The sequence below is a fragment of the Antedon bifida genome, chromosome 1 (genome assembly GCF_963402885.1).
Source record: "Antedon bifida chromosome 1, ecAntBifi1.1, whole genome shotgun sequence".
Taxonomy (NCBI): Eukaryota; Metazoa; Echinodermata; class Crinoidea; order Comatulida; family Antedonidae; genus Antedon; species Antedon bifida.
Window position 1 is genome coordinate 30,839,333 of NC_136226.1, and position 18,109 is coordinate 30,857,441.

Sequence of the window (18,109 nt, forward strand, 5' to 3'; positions counted from 1 at the left end):
AGGCCACAGTTTTTATCCGATTCTCACCAAATTTGGCAACAATGATCTATGCCCCAAAAGCTCGGAGGAGTTCGAATTTGAGGGGAAAATGTCATAGGTCAAGGTCACAACTAACAAAAACCTATTTTACTGCCTAGAGACCACAGTTTTTATCCGATTCTCACCAAACTTAGCCTCAATGATCAATGACACATCATATAATTGTGGTTAAATTTTGAAGGGTCAGGGTCAAAGATCAAGGTCCACAAAAAACTAAAAAAAAAGAAATAAAAAAATAATAAAAAAAAAAAAACCTCAGTGGGACTTGAACCAGCGATCTCAACTGTGAGACGCTGGATACATAACCATTACACCACACTGTCATCCACAACTTTGTAGTGTGCAGTTAACATATTTACACTTAGAACTAATAAAAAAAAATGTTAAAAAAAAATATTCAGGGGGCATTTTATGTAGGGAATTTTACAGTAGGCGTAGGTTTGTACTCTCGGAGTACCCTCTAGTTTGTTATAAATTACATGTTTTATTTATTCTCTTTATCTCTATTATTGCTGTTTTTTTCTTATCAAGTTTAATAAATACCAAACCCAATTGTTAAACTTGTACTTTGTAAACAATACTACTAAATTTAATACTATTACTCGCCTTTAATCAATATCAATTCAATTCAATAAACTTTATTGTCAAACTCATAAATGGCTTGAAACTTTGGCAGAAAGTACACACATTAAAATTGACTAAAAACATTGTCGCACAAACAATAAAAAAGAATAAAATCACATAAAACAGAGAACAAGATGTTATATAAAAAAGTTAAAAGAGGACACAAAAAGTACAAATTGAGTTAAAAATACAGCTAAGATACTTATTGCAGATATCGTTTCCACATTAAATTAAAATGCCTCATAGCAGATGGGAGAAAGGATCTACGTAGGCGTTCAGTGTTTCAACGAGGATTTGTAATGCGCCCAGACCGGCTTAACGTAATGTACTGGTTAAGGAGGTGGCTAACATCTGACTTAATAACTTTAAGTTTATTTGTAAGTGCGTTGTTAACAACTTCATCTGATTTCTTAATATCAATTCCTATTATCTTTTTGGCAGATTTACTTATTCTTTGTACTTTTTTCATGCATTGCTGGTTTAATTTGTTGAACCAAACTATTGCATTAAAAGTTAAAACAGATAAAATAACAGATTCATAAAATAAAGTCAAGATCCTATTGGACACATGAAATTTCTTCAATCTTCTCAAAAAGTACAGTCGTTTATAACAATTTGTGGTAACTAACTTAGTGTTTTCCTTCCAATTAAGTTTATCATCGATTACTGTGCCTAGATACTTAAAGTTACTAACAACTTCCACTTCATTGTTTAATATACATAGCTTATCATGTGTTTTGTTACCTTATCCAAGATCAATGATCATTTCTTTAGTCTTGTTAACATTTAATTTTAGATAGTTATTAGAACACCAAGTAGAAAAATAACTGACATTATCAAAATATGACTTAGGGTCATCATGTTTTATCAGGCCAACTAGACCGGTGTCATCAGCGTATTTCACAGTAAAGCATTTGGTTAAAACTAGATCATCTGAACATTTAAAATCATTAGTATATAAAGAAAATAAAATAGGAGATAAAACACAACCTTGTGGTGCACCAGTATTGCACATAAGTTTTTCTGAAATATTATCATTAAAACAGACGAATTGTTCCCTATCTTTTAAAAAATCATTGATCCATAAAATAGTAGCTGGATTTATACCCAAGACATTCATTTTCTCCATTAAAATATGAGGTTGCAAAGTGTTAAAAGCGGATGAAAAATCTAAGAATAAAACTCTGGCATACGAATTTGGCCTGTCAACATGACCAAGTATTTTATGTAATAAAGTTGTAACTGCATCTCCTACACCCCTTTTGGAACGGTAGGCAAATTGACAGGGATCCAAAAGACTCTCAGTCTCACTTAAAATATCATTCTTAATTAATTTTTCGAAACATTTCATAGGTACAGCAGTTATGGCAATGGGCCTATAGTCATTGAGAGCTTCAGGTTTATTATTCTTTGACAGGGGGTGAATTAAGGATTTTTCCAGATTCTAGGAAGACATATCCTTTTCCGAGACCTGTAAAACAAAAAATAATTTAATTATTGATAATAAATATTCAAATCCAATATATCCACACGGAAAATAAGTAATATAGGTCCTTCCTAAAACTAATTTTTTAAATAATAATGGAATAGTCTAATTCTTTAATGGAAATAGGTAATTACAGTATGCATTGTTGGTTCCTAGCAACAGTACTTGGACATTTTGCTGAATGTCATTTCGTCGAAAGACATTTAACCGACCGGACAATTCACCGACAGGACATTTCACCGACAGGACAATTGGCCGACAGGGCATTTCGCCGACAGGTCATTCGTCAACAGAGTGAGGTCAATTTCCTAAAGATCTCGCATAAAAACATATTGTCACCTTAGTCTCAAATCATATAGCCACCCCCTACCACCGAGAATTCAAATAATTTTAAATGTGAAAATTGTAATTGGTTGATCAGACAGGCCACTTTCCAAATTTAAATATTCCCATAAACATGAAAAATAAAGATCAAACTTTGAACAGATCATTTTGGAGTTTTAACAAAGTTATTCACGTTTGCCAAAAAAGGAAGAAATAATGATTTAGCTTATAATAAAAGACAAAAAAAACCCCTTCAAATAGGCTTCCTGATGAATATAGTTTTTCTTTAAATTGCGTTTTTGGGTAATTTTTCCCCCGATCCAATTTGTGATATAACATTTGTTTTAAAAATGTTCAGGTTGACAATTTATAAGAAATATGGTACTCGATATGATGGTATTTGAAATACAATATCAGGGTATCTATTTTCAAAACAAGGCCATACACATGGCTGCAGTCGCGTGCTAAAGTTAGACCAACCGACCGACATAGTGAGCTGTAGAGAATCAAAAACAACTTTTAGTTTCAGTTATCAATTGTGTATGACAAACATGAATATCAAAACCAGAACGTAAAATGATTTGCAATTATTAAATCAACTTGAAGTTGTGCTGCAGACACACATTTTGCATAAAACGACATGATGACAATTTGTTCACATGCTGTCAATAACTATGTCTAAAGCCACCAATGCTGTAGGCCTATGTATTTTTATATTTTTGAATGCAAGTTATATGTCAACACAGCAGCAGCAACAGAACATTGATTGTGATTCACCTAATAATTACTTTTTTGTCGGACAACCACTATCAACTAAATGTTATGTTATTAAGTGTAACAATTGTGTAAAGTATTATCAGTTGAAGAAGAAGAACTCATGTTTATTGGATGAAACACGTATTCATATTTCTAATAAAACGTTTTATGGCCATTCTGAAATTGAGATCAAAATAGCCAGTTTGATCATTTCTGACAGTAGTGTGTACAGCATTCTCATCACCCATCATGATAATGTTACAGAGGAATCAAGACCATTTAACGTGAGTGTATTTCCACAACCTGTACCACAGTGCTCATCTAACAAACAACACTGTGTTGGTAAGTGCAACGTCACTGTACAATGTCGTATTTTCTCTTATCCAGATCTTGTACTCGAACGTTTGGGGCAGAAGATGGGTATTGAAAATAAGAAGAAAGGGTATAATCATACATCAGGAAATGATACTTTATTTGAAAGACAATTTTATGTCACAGATATGTCACAATTCACATGTGTTGTAGAAGTGAAATCTGCACCGTATATTTGCACAGTTGATGTATCAATAAAGAATGTTTGTTTAACATCAGCAGGAAATCTTATTGAAGGAGACGACGCAGTTCTAAATTGTTTTCTTCCAAACAACGATAACGTTACTCAAGTAGAGTACATATGGGAAACATTCCCAAAAATTGACATGATTGCTAAAAATAACAGTTTAACCATACGCAATGTAACTGTTGGTTTAAATGGAACAGAAGTAAGATGCACCGTGAGACTAGGTAATTATTCAGAGGGTTCAGCAACAACGATACTGAATGTTGACGTCACAGATTGTGATCAAGTTGATCCTGATGTCTCATCAACGATGCAAACATCATCAACCATTAGCATTGACGATAAACTTGATGATGATGATAATGAACATGAATCTCTGATATATAAACTGTTGGTAATTTGTTCAATCATGTCAGGAGTAATCACTATTGTCTTTCTCATTTGTATAAAAAAATATATCAAAATTCCCAAGAAGTATGTTCCGGTGGGGAAGATTTCGGCTCTTGCCAGCAATGACGATGGAACGTTCTTTGCGATGGAGCTTGAAGTGGAAGCACCGGCTTCCCTCTCAAAGCAACTCAAATGTAACTTATCACATCAGTTTGCCAGTTATCAACAACCAGGCTCTGTAGTATTACTGACTGAACCACATGGTGGAGAGCGACGACAGGATGATACCTTACCACCAATACCACAAACAGAGTAAACACTCGATACGAGTCATACTAATCTTCACTTCACCTGGAAACTCAACTCAAATGTAACTTATAACAACAGTTTGCCAGTTATCAGCAACCAGGCTCTGTAGTATTACTGACTGGAGAGCGACGACAGGACGATACCTTACCACCAATACCACAAACAGAGTAAACACTCGATACGAGTCATACTAATCTTCACTTCACCTGGAAACTCAACTCAAATGTAACTTATAACAACAGTTTGCCAGTTATCAGCAACCAGGCTCTGTAGTATTACTGACTGGAGAGCGACGACAGGACGATACCTTACCACCAATACCACAAACAGAGTAAACACATTTGTGTAATAGACTAAATTGAACTCAAATTAGTCAAATTTTGTCATTGACAATGGACATGAAATGGCTTTAAATTTGGTAAGCCAGCTTTTTTGGTCGATATCCCTTATATTGGTTGTATATATATATATCGGTGATGAACTTAACCTAATGTTCTAGCTTTTTCATTGTAATTTCCAAACTGTAGGAAATTTACATTTGTCACTAACAATGTAGGCTAATAACCAGGATTTATCAAAATGAAATTATAATACTGTATGTGCATTTTGTTTCTCAGATTATGTCATGCTCAATTTACAATAGCACAAGTTATATAATAATAACAAAATACTAGTGTATAATAGTCTATAAATTCTATAGAAATAGTAGGCCTATATAGAAACTAAACAAATGTATAAATTTAGCAATTTAACTACCAGTACACAGGATTTTACATTAGAAGCGTTAATTTGGCAACTATATTTGATGCTATATTCTTAAAATGAACTGTTATAACTGCTTTCTTGCCGAATAAAGACAAATGTACATAGTTTACAATGCGTCATATTTTATTTAATATCGTCAAACTTGTTCTATATTATTTTAAGCTTAAAATCGGTGATAAAGCTTTTCCTAAAAACATCAAGTGTTTCCCCAACAACACTGTAGAAATGCATTCTACCTTTAACCAATCACAACAAAGTCAGCCATGCGAAAATAACTGACCAATCGCACACTTGCCATTTAAAATCTACTGACCATTCACACGGTGGGCAAAGGAATTGACCAACCACAAACAGGTCGTAAAACAATTGATAAATCCAACGCTTTACTACTGCCACTACTAATGATTGAAAATAATAATTATATTTCCAAAATAATTGAATGTGAGAAACAAATTAAATTATGTTTGTTAGATTTTATGTGCCGCAATATCTGTACCGTGTATGATGATCAGTCGAAAACAAAACTGTACAAAAGTTTAATTTTTACATGTTTTTGATAAATGAAGTAAATTCGATCTCTAACTTATAATAAGGTTGTCCCCTTTAACTTTGTAATAAATAAATAAACCTCCCTAACTTATTGTATTTTATAAGTAAAGCCTCCCTAACTTTGTAATAAATGAATAAACCCCCCTAACTTATTGTATTTTATAAGTAAAACCTCCCTAACTTTGTAATAAATAAATAAACTTCCCTAACTTATTGTATTTTATAAGTACGACCTCCCTAACTTTGTAATAAATAAGTAAGTCTATAACCTCCCTAACGTTGTATTGTACTAAATACGTTGGTCACATTAAGTAAGGGAATGAAATATATTGGAATATTTTTACCATTAAAGTACTTTTATCCAAATTGCAAATTTATATTTTATTAAAATTTCATACTGTACTAAGATATTATACTTAATACTTCTATACTGTCAAAAATGAAATGAAAATTACATAGGAAACAAAATACTAATTTAAACATGATATTGAAACAAAAAATAATACAAACAATATAAAAATAAAAATTGACAGACAAAACATGTTTATATAAAATTAAAAAACAAAATGTAAAATAGATTGACATCAGGTAATTCAAAGTGACAATTGCACTGTATTCCATGACATTATTAATATTTGAGTGATGTCAGTTATGTTTAGATTATACAGAAAAATGTATAAAGCGCTTACGCATTATGTGCCAAGATAAAGTTATCAATCACCCAGTAGCATAAATGGGTATTTGGAACCTTTTAACGCAACATATTTTATAAAAGGACAATGAATTTGATCGATTCTAGAAAAAATAAAAAAATAATATACATACATTTCATCAATGTCTTTACACAGTCCCTGATGCAAGGGTGTTTTTAGCATGACTTTTAGTCTAAAGCTCTGTCTACACTATCAAACTTTATGTGACAACAAAATGTGATGTGCCCATATGGACACGATGATGTCATATCACTACCATATTTGGACACATCACACTTTTTTTATTTTGATAGTGTAGACAGATTTTTAGGGAGAGCATCTATTACATGGTGTAGCCCTCAATGGTGCTGAAAAGTCTAGTTGAGACTTCCATTAATCATTGTTGGAATTTGCTCACTATAAGATATTATTACATAATGTTTTAACAGAACAAAGGTCAAGGGTTTTTGAAACAGCTGGTTTATCTCAAAATTTACATCACAGGCGACCATTACATGTGTAAATTGTAAAGTCCTAACAGGCTCTAGGACATCTACAGAACCCACCAAAAGTATCCGTTGAATAGGGGTTGGCCTAAAAATATATTTGTTCCCATTTGTTTCACGGGAAAGTGTCACCTTACAGATAGGGGTGTACCACAAGAAGGATTCTACTGTGTTACAGCACCATGGATTACTTTACATTAATCTGTACCAAAGTCTGCATATACATAGATTTTCAACTAAAACTTCACATCCATACTACATGTCACTTACACCATGAATTTAGTGTTAAGTCTTTTACCTCTTAAAATCTTTCTTTTTATTTTGCTACAAAAAGCACATAAATATTATATATTATTTATCAAAATTAATATTTATTTATTTATTACTCTCTGCATTGAGCACTTTTTACAGCCACTTTGTCATATTTATCATAATTGATATAAATATAGGTGTATTTGATTTTTTAATATTCTTAAATGTTTTTTCATATGAAAACATTTTGATTGAATTCATTATCATTGTGTATATTATCTAATTGAAAAAAAAAACCTATTGGATTTCGTTTTTAGCCTATATGAATGGATATATGATGTCTAACACTATAAAAATTCAGCTGCCGCAGCTGAGAAGCGTGCTTTTTCTCTCAAAGCTAAATTGAAACCTTTTCGAAGCATTATTCCTTCGACATCTTTGTCTTCTTCTTGTTCCCTGGAAAATATAAACAAAGTTTTAAAAACTTACACAATGAATTATCATTGACATTTGGTATGATGAAACAAACAAAAGAAACATGAATAAAAGAATGAATAATCCTAGCCTGAGAACTAAATCCGAACACCGTACTTTGCAGACGCATAGAAAAACAAGATACCTGAGCCTTTCTTCTTCCAGAAGCGCCACCAACGCGTCCCTTTGCTCGACGACTTCGAGCATTTCTTCAAGGAGGAGTTTTTCTTGGGCAACGTCATCCGACGATTTTCTTGAATCTAATTTTAACAAAAAAAGTTTTTAAATTCGGGAGTCAAAATTATTATAACACAGAATTAAACATAGAAGTTGAAAGGAAAAAAACAAATTAAATATATTTAGAAATTAAATGAACACAGAATAGAATACCAACCTGCCAACACCTTTACAAAATTTACATAAAAAATAAATTACAAATTATAATAATCAGAAAAAAAAACCTGGTATAAAAAAAGATTGAAACTGTGGAAATTGGCATTGAATACACAACAATAGAGTATTATTACATAATTGAAGTTATAACTTTAAACTAAATTGTTGTAACAATAAATATATAACATAATTAAAATATATCAAAAAACATTCCATTCATTTCCATAGAGTACAATGCATAATATTGATATAGCAGTATTAAATAAATTATATATTAAATTATTCTTTATACAATGATATAAATATGAATTAGTTCATATGTTTTTTATTTTATTCCATGCGTTGATTATATATGCATAAATTAACATGCACGCTGAATATACTTTCTCATGCAATATACATTGTCATGTCATGCTGAGCAGCAGGAGGCTGCACACCTACTGGAAGAGTGATTTCAATGATGGCAACAACAGAGGGGGGGAGGGGATATTCCATGCTTGTAAATCTGCTGTAGGAGGTCGTACATACAGGCGATTAGGGGCATACAGCATACATTGCGCACTTACTCTGCCCTCCGGCATTTGGAATCTCAACAAACTCAAATGTTAAATTTAAATCCTCTTCTTCGTCTATGCATATAAAGACAATGTAATATTCAAATACTTGAATATATAGCAGTAGATATTATATATTAATATTGTAGAATACATAGGCTTTTAAGAGAATCTACAGTATTCTAAACCAGAAGTAAGAAACATTGTTGCAATTACATATAAGTAAGGTAATCAATAAATATAATTAAGGTAATCAATAAATATAACCAATTTATATAATCATAGCATATATTTCATCATATTATCTTAGAGCTTTTAGTAAACAAACAAGAGAATAACTAACAGGGGGTGTAAGAACAATAAGAGGAAGGAATTGAATGTGAGTAGAGATGAAAACTGCAATAAACAAAATATAGACTTATTTTAACAGCATGCCACTGAATTACTGACTAAAGTATTAATAATAACTTCTACCATCACAATTATACAAGCAAAACAGACTTAGGTCTGTTTAACTGATTTTCCATAATCTGGAATAAATTTCTACCATAAACCTGATGACGACTTAAACAGTAAATGTTGGTGGCAAATGTGTGCATTAAAATCTATGTAATATTTAGCTGCTGTGACAGATTTTCACTTTACAAATAATTAACTATACTATACTTTACACTATAATCTAAGTATAAATTTATTTTTAATTTAATATATATTTTTTTTAGATTGGATATCAGCAAAGCAGTAGTGCAATGTTTCATATACAATATTTGTTTTCTTCAATAATAACTCTACATATAACTATAACATATAGAAAGCAAAAGCAATGCTTTTAACTATAGAATATCAGCAAAAAGCATTATTTTATTACAATTTCTTAGTATGGATACATTATCAAATTCTAAATTGTTTACAGTCTAGTTTTGTACAGCAGTTGTGAAACCGATAGTCTAAACAGCGAACTCATAATGTTTTTATTACACAATAGATAATTTCCTTGCTAGTTTAAATAATTATTTTTATAACTTCCTTGTCACTGAACTTGTATTTATTTCTATTTAAAGTAATAACAGTAAAACCTCAATGGTTTAATGGTAGGGCACCTACATATCAAGCAGGAATCTTGGTTCATTCTTCACTCATTATATCATTCTTAATAATCTCATTTTCACAACTTGCATTTGATAATTTATTAAATTTAGTTACTAATTAATGTATTGCCACACAGTTTAGAGTTTTTAATTGCGCTCTTACAACATGTAAATAAATGTCTAATTTAAATTATTTAATTATCTTAGGTAATGTTTATCAATTGACTTACCATCTACTGCCATTCTCTGCCTTAAATCTTGTTCTAACATACTGTGTCTATCCTCAAGTTCTAGCTCCCTCTTACTATATATTACAAAAGAAATATAATTAAATATCACAATTAATACAATCATTAATTGAAATGATTTAATGGAATCATTAAGAAGTAGTTCGTCAGTAAAGAAGGCAGGGAATAAAATTTAAAGATATATTGTCCCCCTGAAAAAATAATTCTTAAAATTTTGTTTTGTTTTGAATATGCTATTTTAATGTCACATAATAGTTATTCACTTTACCTGAAAAAAACTGTAATTTAAAGCAAAATACATCTTTAATGAGTACCATATTTAGAATTTTGTTTACACTCTGATTATTATGATGTATCTTGTGGCAATAAATTGAAATTATATTATTAATTCATTTATTTATTCTTTACATGCCTACAATGAAAAGAGACCTATTAGATCTACTTACTGTATCATAAGTTCCGACTCAAATCTTACAAGGGCGTGTTTTTCATTAATTAATTGGAACCACTGTTGCATAAGTGTGTGTTCATCCATTCCCTTTATATCTACAATTAAACAAACAGAAATATTAATAATTTGCGATTTGTGGAATAATGTGTAAGGGGTATACATGTCAGCTTTGAGAGAGCTGCATAAAGCTATGTCTACACTATCAAAGTGTGATGTGCCCAAATATGGTAGCAATATGCCCAAATATGGTAGTATTTTTCTCACATAAAGTTTAATTAATGTTTTCATTACCTCCTTCACCCCTAAGTGCCTTCTCTACTTCAACACCCCTGTCTTCCAGCTCACGGTTCTTAACCTCAACTTCCTGCAACTGCCGCTGTATCTCCTGTGCCATACGCAGACGTTTCTGTTGCTGTTGTTTGTGTTGGCGCCGTGCTTCTCTCTGCACTCGTCTCGTCAGCTGTTCACTGATCTCTTCTTCTTCCATCTTCCTTTTCTCCTGAGGTTCAGTAAATAAGTTGGTTAATATTTAGGAATACATTCATGTTAAACATTAGATAAATATATTTTAGTGAAATATTAAAATATTTGTAAGTAATTATATTATTATGAAATGATTATAAATTTAAAAATTTAGTTGCATTTGAAGCTAGAGGAACACACTTGCCATTATTAAAAAAGAATCTTTATTAATGATATTTTGTTTACCAATTTATTTATTTAAATAATGTTACAATGATGATATTAAGGCAATATTGTTAACAAAATTGATTTTTTTTAAAAATTAATAAAGTTTTAAACAACTTGAAAGCATGCATGAAAAGGTAGGGTAGGGTGGCTATATTTCACACACATTTAATAAAGCACAATGAAATGTCAAACTCTGAGTGGTGGTGGTGGAACTCTATCAGGAAAGGAGCAAACAATCGCAAAGCCTTGATTAGCAAAAACACAGTCTTAATAATATAAACAACAATCAAAATAGTGCTGTGCTGTCAAAATGGCACACAAAAGGTTTGTGTGTAATCTGTTGAAATACCCCTTATGTAACTTAAGCTCTGTCTACACTATCAAACTTTATGTGACAAAAAATGTGATGTCCCCATATTTGGACATGATGTCATATGACTACCATATTTAAGCATATCACTACCATATTTGGGCACATCACACTTTTTTATCACATAGTTTGGTAATGTAGACAAAGCTTTAGGATTGGTCTGGTGAGATACCTATTATGTCTCTCACTTTCTTCAAAGATTTCAAGCTCTTTAAGATTAAAAATTCTGGTTTACTCAAAATGTAGTAGAATAATATTAACAAGAATAAATATATGTCAAGGTGCGACTAGGTGTTGTAGTTAATGCAGTTTGTTGACAGTGTAATATAATTGATGTGCAATTTGTAGATGGACTGTAACTGTTACCGTGACTGAACACATTATGGTACTTGGAGGCTAGCACTGTAAATTTGAATATTGAATATTAACTGAAAAAATTCACAAACAGAACAATTCCTTAGCTTTATAAATACACATGGGCATGGATTGTAAAATCAGCGACTTTGATAACTCTAGAGAGAGCCGTATTTAGAAGGTCAATCTAGGCCCTAGCATGGTGATGTAAATTTACATCATCGCGCTAGCCTTGTGCCTATGGAACTTTTTTTTACCTTTTAAATATGCCGCCGCCCTCTGGAGTTATCAAAGTCGCTTATATAAGTTAAGCACAAACATTACTATAGTAAAACATTAATAACTCCTTAAAACATTAAAAATAGTACAGTTCTGATATAACACTGTAAACACCATGTATACATGCAAATCAGTATCGCCTAATTAGCATGCAGGTGGGGTGAACCAATGACATATCTAGTAATCTAAGTGAATTCACACTATTTTGACTTAAGTGAATTCTTTATAGTGTTTCACTAAATATGCCATTGAAAGTGTACCAGTATGAAATTCAAATAAAGAAATGTGGAACGGTATTGGAAACTAGAAATAGGATGAGGGCATTTGTGTTGACTTTCTTGCTTAAATATGTTTGTTTTTCTTTAAGAATTAACACTACTTTCCAATTTGCAAAATCAAAATTTGAATAGAACTTTTAAAATCATTAAATTCCAATAAAGAAACTGTTTTGACTAACTAAAGAAAGATGATGAGGGTATTTGTGTTGACCTTCTTTCTCAAATAGTTTTTTTCTTTTTTAAGAATTAATACTACTTTTTTATTTGTAAAATTCCTCAAAATTAAATATTGATTTTATTCCCCTTTCTCTTTGTTTTTGGGTAAAGATTCCAATTTTCAATTTAAAAAATAAAGGAGGAGCTTTCTCAGTACAATATATAGTATAATAATTAATATAATACTTTTTTGATATATATTTAAAGAATAATTTATATTATTGTACAAAACAGACACCAGTAGACTTTATTATGTTTGAACATTCAGATGAAATTTAAATGAAAACATGAAAAATGGGAAGAAGGTTGACAATGATTTATAAATAAAATTGATATATTGATAAACAGAAAATATATGATGTATTAAAAGCAGTTAGTTGCATAACATTATGTATACAAATACTATATATATAAAGGGGTGGATTGGATTAACTGGTATCAGTGGCAGATCCAGGATTTGTTTGCTGGGGTGGCGACAACAGTTCTAAATAATTGAGGCGTTCTTTGCTCACTGTCTATGATCTGTTTGCTTGGGTCAAGGTCAACTCAGACAGCGTCGTACGACGAGGCCCGACAAAAAGTCTTCACTTGTCGGTGCTGTCCGAGTTAAATCCCGACGAGACGACTCATCTTCAGATAGTGTCTGGTTTTTTAGGTCGTCGGGAGAACATGAAACATGTTTTATTTTCTCCCGACGAGACGAATAGTCATACAACGCTATCTGAGTTGGCTTTCAGTTATTTACTCGGGTAAGTCTAACCATCAAAGTTAGCGATAATTGCTCCATGAAGTCAATTTAGTGGGTAAATAAACTAAGCCTGAACAGGCCCAAATAATGGGGTCGTCCTTTTCTGACAATCAACGATTTGTTTGCTTGGGTGGGGGCTCAGTTTCCCCTGGATCAGCCACTGCATACACATCACAAACACTATATAAATGGAGGTATATACTAATGATAATAGGGGTGTATTATTTTTCTTCTACCTTTTCTGCTTTGACCGCTTTCCTGTTTATAACCTGTATAAGCAATGCCATGAAAATAATATAAAAACTGATGTTAAAAAAGTGTTCAGAAGAAAAAAAATAACTATAATTGCCAAAAAAATTAACAGAAAATAATTGATTGAGCATAGCAGTTATATTTTGAAAATGTACATAATTGGGTGAAATGACTCTAGTAATCTAAAGCAAAAATATATGAATATAAATAAAAAAACAAAATTCAGATTGTTATACTTTTAAATTCATCTACCTCGACATGATTCATAAATGAAACTATTAGAAAATTTAAAACATAATCAACTAGGAAATATGGGCAAAAAAAAAAAAAAAGAAGGAATAATTAAAATAAAATTAATTAGTTAATATAAATTTTGTGAAAGCTTCATCATTTGTCTTTCTATTTTTGAACCACTAGTAAAAAGAACATTCTGCGCATACTCGTACGTTTACTTGAAAATTTGCATAGGCGAGTTGCGCACCATGAAAAAGATCAATATTCTTTACATTCGGATCAATTTGGTTTTGTATTTTGAATTTTCAGGATTATGACATACATGTGGTGACCATTGGAGTAAAATTTAACACCCTTTAAGTATACTTAATAACAAACAAATTTTGTTCGAGAGAAAGCCCCTTAATATTAAAAATTGAAATTTCCACTAATTGAATTTTTAAAAAACGACATGAAACATGACATGAAATAGCCAGAAACAGAACATAAAATATTAAACAATGAAACACTACAGAAAGTAGACAAATGACAATCGAGAGTTATCACATGATACACAAATGACAAATTAAAAGTAAATCACATGATAAAGAGACGACAAATGATATTGGTGTCTATTTTGTTCTTATTTTAAAAAAAATTAAAATAAAGGGACTTTTATGGTGGAAAATTTATATTCTTTCAAGCTTTATCTTAAATTATTCAATAACTCTTAAAATTAATCTAATTTAAAAGGTGTTACACATTTCATTTTCTATTAAAATATTAATAATGGCACTTAAGTAAAGTACCCTGCCTGTAAACGAATTGTCATCCAACAAAAGTCAAATCACATTATTTCATATCAATTATAGTTGATCTACCCTAATTATATTAATATAACTTTAATCCATTTATGGTATGCTTTAACAGTAATATTAAAGTAGTATCTAAGGAGTGTGAGGAAATGAGAGAAAGTTCACATGTTTAATTGTTGATATTGCGAAATAATGAGGAAATGTATACACGGAATAGGAGACTAAAGCTCTGTCTACACTATCAAACTAGTTTGACAAAAACATGTTTGATGTGCCCAAATGTGGTAGTGATATGATGTTATCGTGTCTCTATATAGAGTATCACGGTGTGACGTCACAACGATAGAGGGCGCTGCATGATTGCTAGCCAACCAAAAAATGTGTTACACAAAGTTTATAGTGTAGACACAGAGCTTTAATAACTGTAGAGGGCGGCAATACAGACACGGATAACATTTATACATAGATGTAGAAAGAAAAAAAGAAAATGTACAGTACACAGAATAGAGACTAAATAACAAACAAACACCTTAGTTTAAATAACTGCAGAGGGCAGTAAACACAAAAACATTTATACACATATAACATAGAAAATAGACAAAGACACAATACAAAGACAAGAAAGAATGGACACATTTAAAACAATGAAACATTTACTTGAACAAATGAGTTACAAACAAAACAATGACAATGAGGTATTTTACTAAGTAATAAATAACGTCCATGAAACATCAATCTTACGGATCAATGTTCTTTTACAAGATAAAAACGTTAGATTTTGAATCTTTTGCACACATTAAACATTAATTTTAAGTAAATAAAAGCACACTTAATGATGTCCCATGTTAATTTGTTCACCCGTCTTTTAAACTGAATTACTTAACTACGCACACATGCAATACATTCACTAATAGCGATGTTGTACATATACAATTTAAAATTCACATATTTTACGTACTAACTTCACAAGGTTTGATGTGTTATTCAGATTAAAACGTATTAATATTCTTCTTAATATTAATGGTATAAGGTTCAACAAAGGTGTATGGTTAGTACCAAGGTTGTGTTTACCAGATTTATACCATTACAAGTGTACATTTACCATTTCATTCAATGTACCAAAACCAATATACCATGGTACAGTATATCAATATCAAATTATGGTGTGATGATACCAAAACAGGTATAATATACCATGGTTTACCAATATGAAAACACCAGGACCAGTAAAACATGTGTACCACAATCATAAGTCTATGCTAAGATACCAAGACCAGTGTCTCACACAATTAGCATACTAGTACCAACGACCATGGTACCACAACCATTTTACCTTGTTAACTGTTTTTACTGACCAAATTGTGGTCAATTAAATTATAATCACACTCTTAACATAATAGTTGTAACTGCACATGACCAAGTTACAGTAAAGAAATAAAAGGAATACCAGAAAAACACAGCAAGTCTGTAGGCCTATGCACAATTTTTGCATAAACAAATCACTGACATCCTGGTATTTTGAACTTCAGATAAGTTTGATCATTTTGCAGCGTTTCGGGTTAGAAACGAAAAAACATCACAATTTTTGCAAATGAAAGTTAATCAAAAAAGGTAGATATTTTAGGAAAGAGTGACATTTTGTAATTTCATTCTTCCCTGGTACATGCACATACAGAGCCTCCTGTACTTTAAGATATTTTTAATACATCTTTTTTTTTTTCAAAAGTTATTTTTCTTGTTTGACATGGTCATGTGCAGTTGATGCTTGTTACAAATAGGATATATATCTGCTAAGCCTGGATTGGAATCAACAGCAAATAGACCACTTATTAGCAACTTTTAGCAACTTTGAGCTTTGTAGCAGATTTCTTTATTTATATTTTGCTGAAATCAACATTTGTAAAGCTTTTCACTTTTTGGGAGAAAGGATAGAAAGGTTTACATGCAATAAAGCTTTAACAAAATAAAATGTCTTTAAAAATAAAATGTCTTTAAAAATAAAATGTCTTTAAAAATAAAATGTCTTTAAAAATAAAATGTCTTTAAAAATAATATGTGTTTAAAATAAAATTTCTACTTTATAACTAAACATAAAAGAACGTTTGTTTGAATAAATTAAAAATTTAAATTGTTTATATTTTTATGTTTAGAACAAGTTTGTATTTTCTCAAATAACGATATTCAATTTAATTTTATAAATGTATTTCATTTGATATCTCTACAAAATAGTTATGTTGAAATTGCAGAAGAAAAGTTTTAAAAAAAATTGTTTGTGAAAATTTATAAATTGCACTAAATGATTAGATTAAAAGAAAAATGTTTTTTATTTATTGGCTAAATTGTAAAATAAATTTTAAAAATGAAAATATAAAAGGCTTCTTAGCATTAATTTACCAAATGACACCCTTCACCAAAATGATAAAGAAAACGTTTGAAACTGTAGTGCTTTAAAATGCTAATTTGCAACTAAGTTGTGATTTGCTTAATTGTAAACTGATGGCATTGCGAAAAAGAATTTGTAGATTAATGTTTTTATTAATTTAAAGACTTTTGTTTGTTTTCAAAAACAGCAGTATATTCTTTTTGCATTTTAATATTCAATATCTTTTTAAAGAAGAAAAAAACAGGGGAAATAAGAAGAACAAAAAACGGTGGGAAAAAAAGAAAAAAAAAATGTTGGAAAAAAAGAAGGAAAAAAAACAGGGAAAAAGAAAAAGTGTGTGTGTGTGACTAATTGTGTGTGAACACGCTGTAACCAACAGAAAGTTTGTGTGTGTTTTGAACTGTGTGTGAACAGACTTTAAGTAAGAGTTGTGCACAGACAGGAGACAGACTTAGCTTAATCTATTTCATGCACTAAGAATCACAGCAAATAAAGACAAGTAGTTTAAGAATGTGCAAGAAATTGTTTACCTTTCTAAACGATTTCAGCTGGTGGGAAAAAAGGCCAAGTATTTGTGAATATTACCATATCATTTGCATACAGTGGTGAATTATTTAATTTGCATATCATAATAATATTGGTGTTAATCAGGTGTCTTCAATTAGCTACTCTGGTCTTGTTAACCTGAACTAAATACTCTTTCCCAATAAGCATATAAAATCAGAAACTTCGCAGTTCCATCGGCAAGTTTGTGTTCTTTAAGATTAGTGACGTGGCGATTATTCTGTGCACTGATTGGCTAGCTTACCGTGTCTATAAATAGCCAAAATCATGCCGATACCTATATAGCGATCAGCACTGCCGACTTGCAAGGTGTAAAATCTTATAAAATATTATATAGCATATATTCTTTGCCTAACTATATGTCACAAATTAGATCATCATTTAAAAGTACTTTTCAAGACACATAGTATCTTCTGTATGACAATAAATTTGCAACAATTTTATCATACCTACTCTTCTACCAACACCAGTGAAAAAATATAGGCAAA

At 30.8% G+C, this 18,109-nt stretch overlaps 1 protein-coding gene across 11 annotated transcripts in view; it reads right to left on the minus strand.

The window, feature by feature from the left end:
* Nucleotides 1-5,338: 5,338 nt before the first annotated feature.
* Nucleotides 5,339-18,109, minus strand: part of LOC144849187 (protein-methionine sulfoxide oxidase mical3b-like) — a 47,077-nt gene continuing 34,306 nt past the window's right edge. For 6 of the 11 annotated variants that reach the window (XM_078706256.1, XM_078706288.1, XM_078706280.1 and 3 more), the window contains exons 19-26: nt 17,588-17,605; nt 13,631-13,663; nt 10,751-10,958; nt 10,455-10,554; nt 9,991-10,064; nt 8,685-8,747; nt 7,871-7,985; nt 5,339-7,707 (exon numbers count right to left, since the gene is read on the minus strand). In XM_078706256.1, the coding sequence (XP_078562382.1) occupies nt 7,599-7,707; nt 7,871-7,985; nt 8,685-8,747; nt 9,991-10,064; nt 10,455-10,554; nt 10,751-10,958; nt 13,631-13,663; nt 17,588-17,605 (720 nt within the window). In that variant the 3' untranslated portion in view covers nt 5,339-7,598. The remainder of the gene's footprint in view (nt 7,708-7,870; nt 7,986-8,684; nt 8,748-9,990; nt 10,065-10,454; nt 10,555-10,750; nt 10,959-13,630; nt 13,664-17,587; nt 17,606-18,109) is intronic. The other 5 variants (XR_013613956.1, XM_078706265.1, XM_078706272.1 and 2 more) reach the window with 5 other exon arrangements.